We start from the raw sequence: 1,493 nt of genomic DNA, 5'->3' as shown, positions 1-1,493 counted from the left end.
TGACAGACAGTGCAAGAGTCGTAAAGTTATGACAAATAAATACTATATTGATACTTACAAATCCATACCCCCTGGATTTGCCGGTCTGTCGATCGGTAATCACGACAGCTTCTTCAATTTCTCCGAACACTTCAAAATATTTCCTGAGACTGGAATCCGTGGTGTGATACGGAAGACCCCCGACAAAAATCTTCGTGTAGGTCGTGTCCTTCTGCGTGGTGTGCATCTTCACCAATATTTTAGTGCAAAATTGTAGAATAGAAACAATCCAAAATATAGTGCAATGTTTCCTTATCACCTAGTTACGTTATTTCTAAGTATTTCTATAAAAATGAACAATATGAGATTTACAACTGGAGAGGCTTCAGAGAAATAACACAAAACTCAACAAAAATCAAGATTCGAGGTAGATTATCTTTCAACACTTAAATGAGATATGGAGCGGATTGTCCAAGAGATCATCAGGTGTTTTCAACTCTTCTCCGTAACTGTCTTGACTAACTAAATATGTTTCGGACCCATTCCTAAAAGCGGTGCCCATAACTCCACCCCGTTCCAAGCACAAGGGCGGTACAGCGCGTGCATTGCTGCCCGCCCACATGCTCCGCTACACGCTCCAGCAAACAGCTGGGCAGCGCGCAGAATGAAAAAGATCCATTCCTGCAATGTGATGAGGAAGAATAGGCTATATTACCACATATTTAACCAACATGACGGTTATGGTCATTATTTTTTTCTTCATAACCCTAAAATGACCTGGTCTTACACCAACTGTATAGCTCAGAGGGAGGATGGTTGGGTACATTTTTGGCATTAACCCACAGTCTCACAGACAATAACCAATTATACTCCATAAAGGTATGACTTAAAAATGAACATATCGGTTCTCTCCCTGTCCCAAGGGATACCTTCCAGCAGGTGGTCGGCCCGAGCTGGCCCATTATGCCCAGAGAGGATCAGTGGCCAGCCCAGGGACGCATGTGTTTAAGTGGCAGCAGCAGTGCGGCGTGACCAATGCAGACAGGTGTAATCTCTGGGCCCCAAGATGCCAATTAGATTGAGTTTCTTTATAGAGTAATGCAGTACCGACGTGTTTAGTTTTGTTTGGGACTATCAAACACTGGACACTGCTATACCAAGACCATTAGCCTATGTAGGTATATAGGACAATGGGTCGGGACAGCAATTTACAGTTTTCTGGTCCCCTGATGTCTCTCATATGAGGATACTGATGACTGAACTATGGTAAAACGCGTTTAGGAGTGAATACAACCGAGTGTTGATGGATCTTAGGCTGTCTATGATAACCTTTATATGTGACTTTCATGGAAGATCTGTGCGTGTGTAAAGACGCGGCCGAAGCAATTGCGCACGCTTTGCACTGTCGATTCAAGATCATATATTCAGAAAAAACGTTTAATGCTTAAGCGTGTGGTTATAAATCATACGAAAAGGTTACATTGTGTATTTTAGTACCGGAGTGCCTTGAGGTC

At 42.8% G+C, this 1,493-nt stretch overlaps 1 protein-coding gene across 1 annotated transcript in view; it reads right to left on the bottom strand.

Annotated features, from left to right (window-relative positions):
• The window catches only part of rbm24a (RNA binding motif protein 24a), a 12,546-nt gene extending 12,049 nt beyond the window's left edge, over positions 1 to 497 (bottom strand). Inside the window, exon 1 of the mRNA XM_064983063.1 lies at positions 59 to 497. Coding sequence (XP_064839135.1) covers positions 59 to 226 — 168 coding nt within the window. The 5' untranslated portion in view covers positions 227 to 497. The remainder of the gene's footprint in view (positions 1 to 58) is intronic.
• Between the last annotated feature and the right edge of the window lie 996 nt (positions 498 to 1,493).

Source organism: Oncorhynchus masou, chromosome 13 (assembly GCF_036934945.1).
Source record: "Oncorhynchus masou masou isolate Uvic2021 chromosome 13, UVic_Omas_1.1, whole genome shotgun sequence".
Taxonomy (NCBI): Eukaryota; Metazoa; Chordata; class Actinopteri; order Salmoniformes; family Salmonidae; genus Oncorhynchus; species Oncorhynchus masou.
This window is presented reverse-complemented; position numbering and strand designations above follow the sequence as displayed.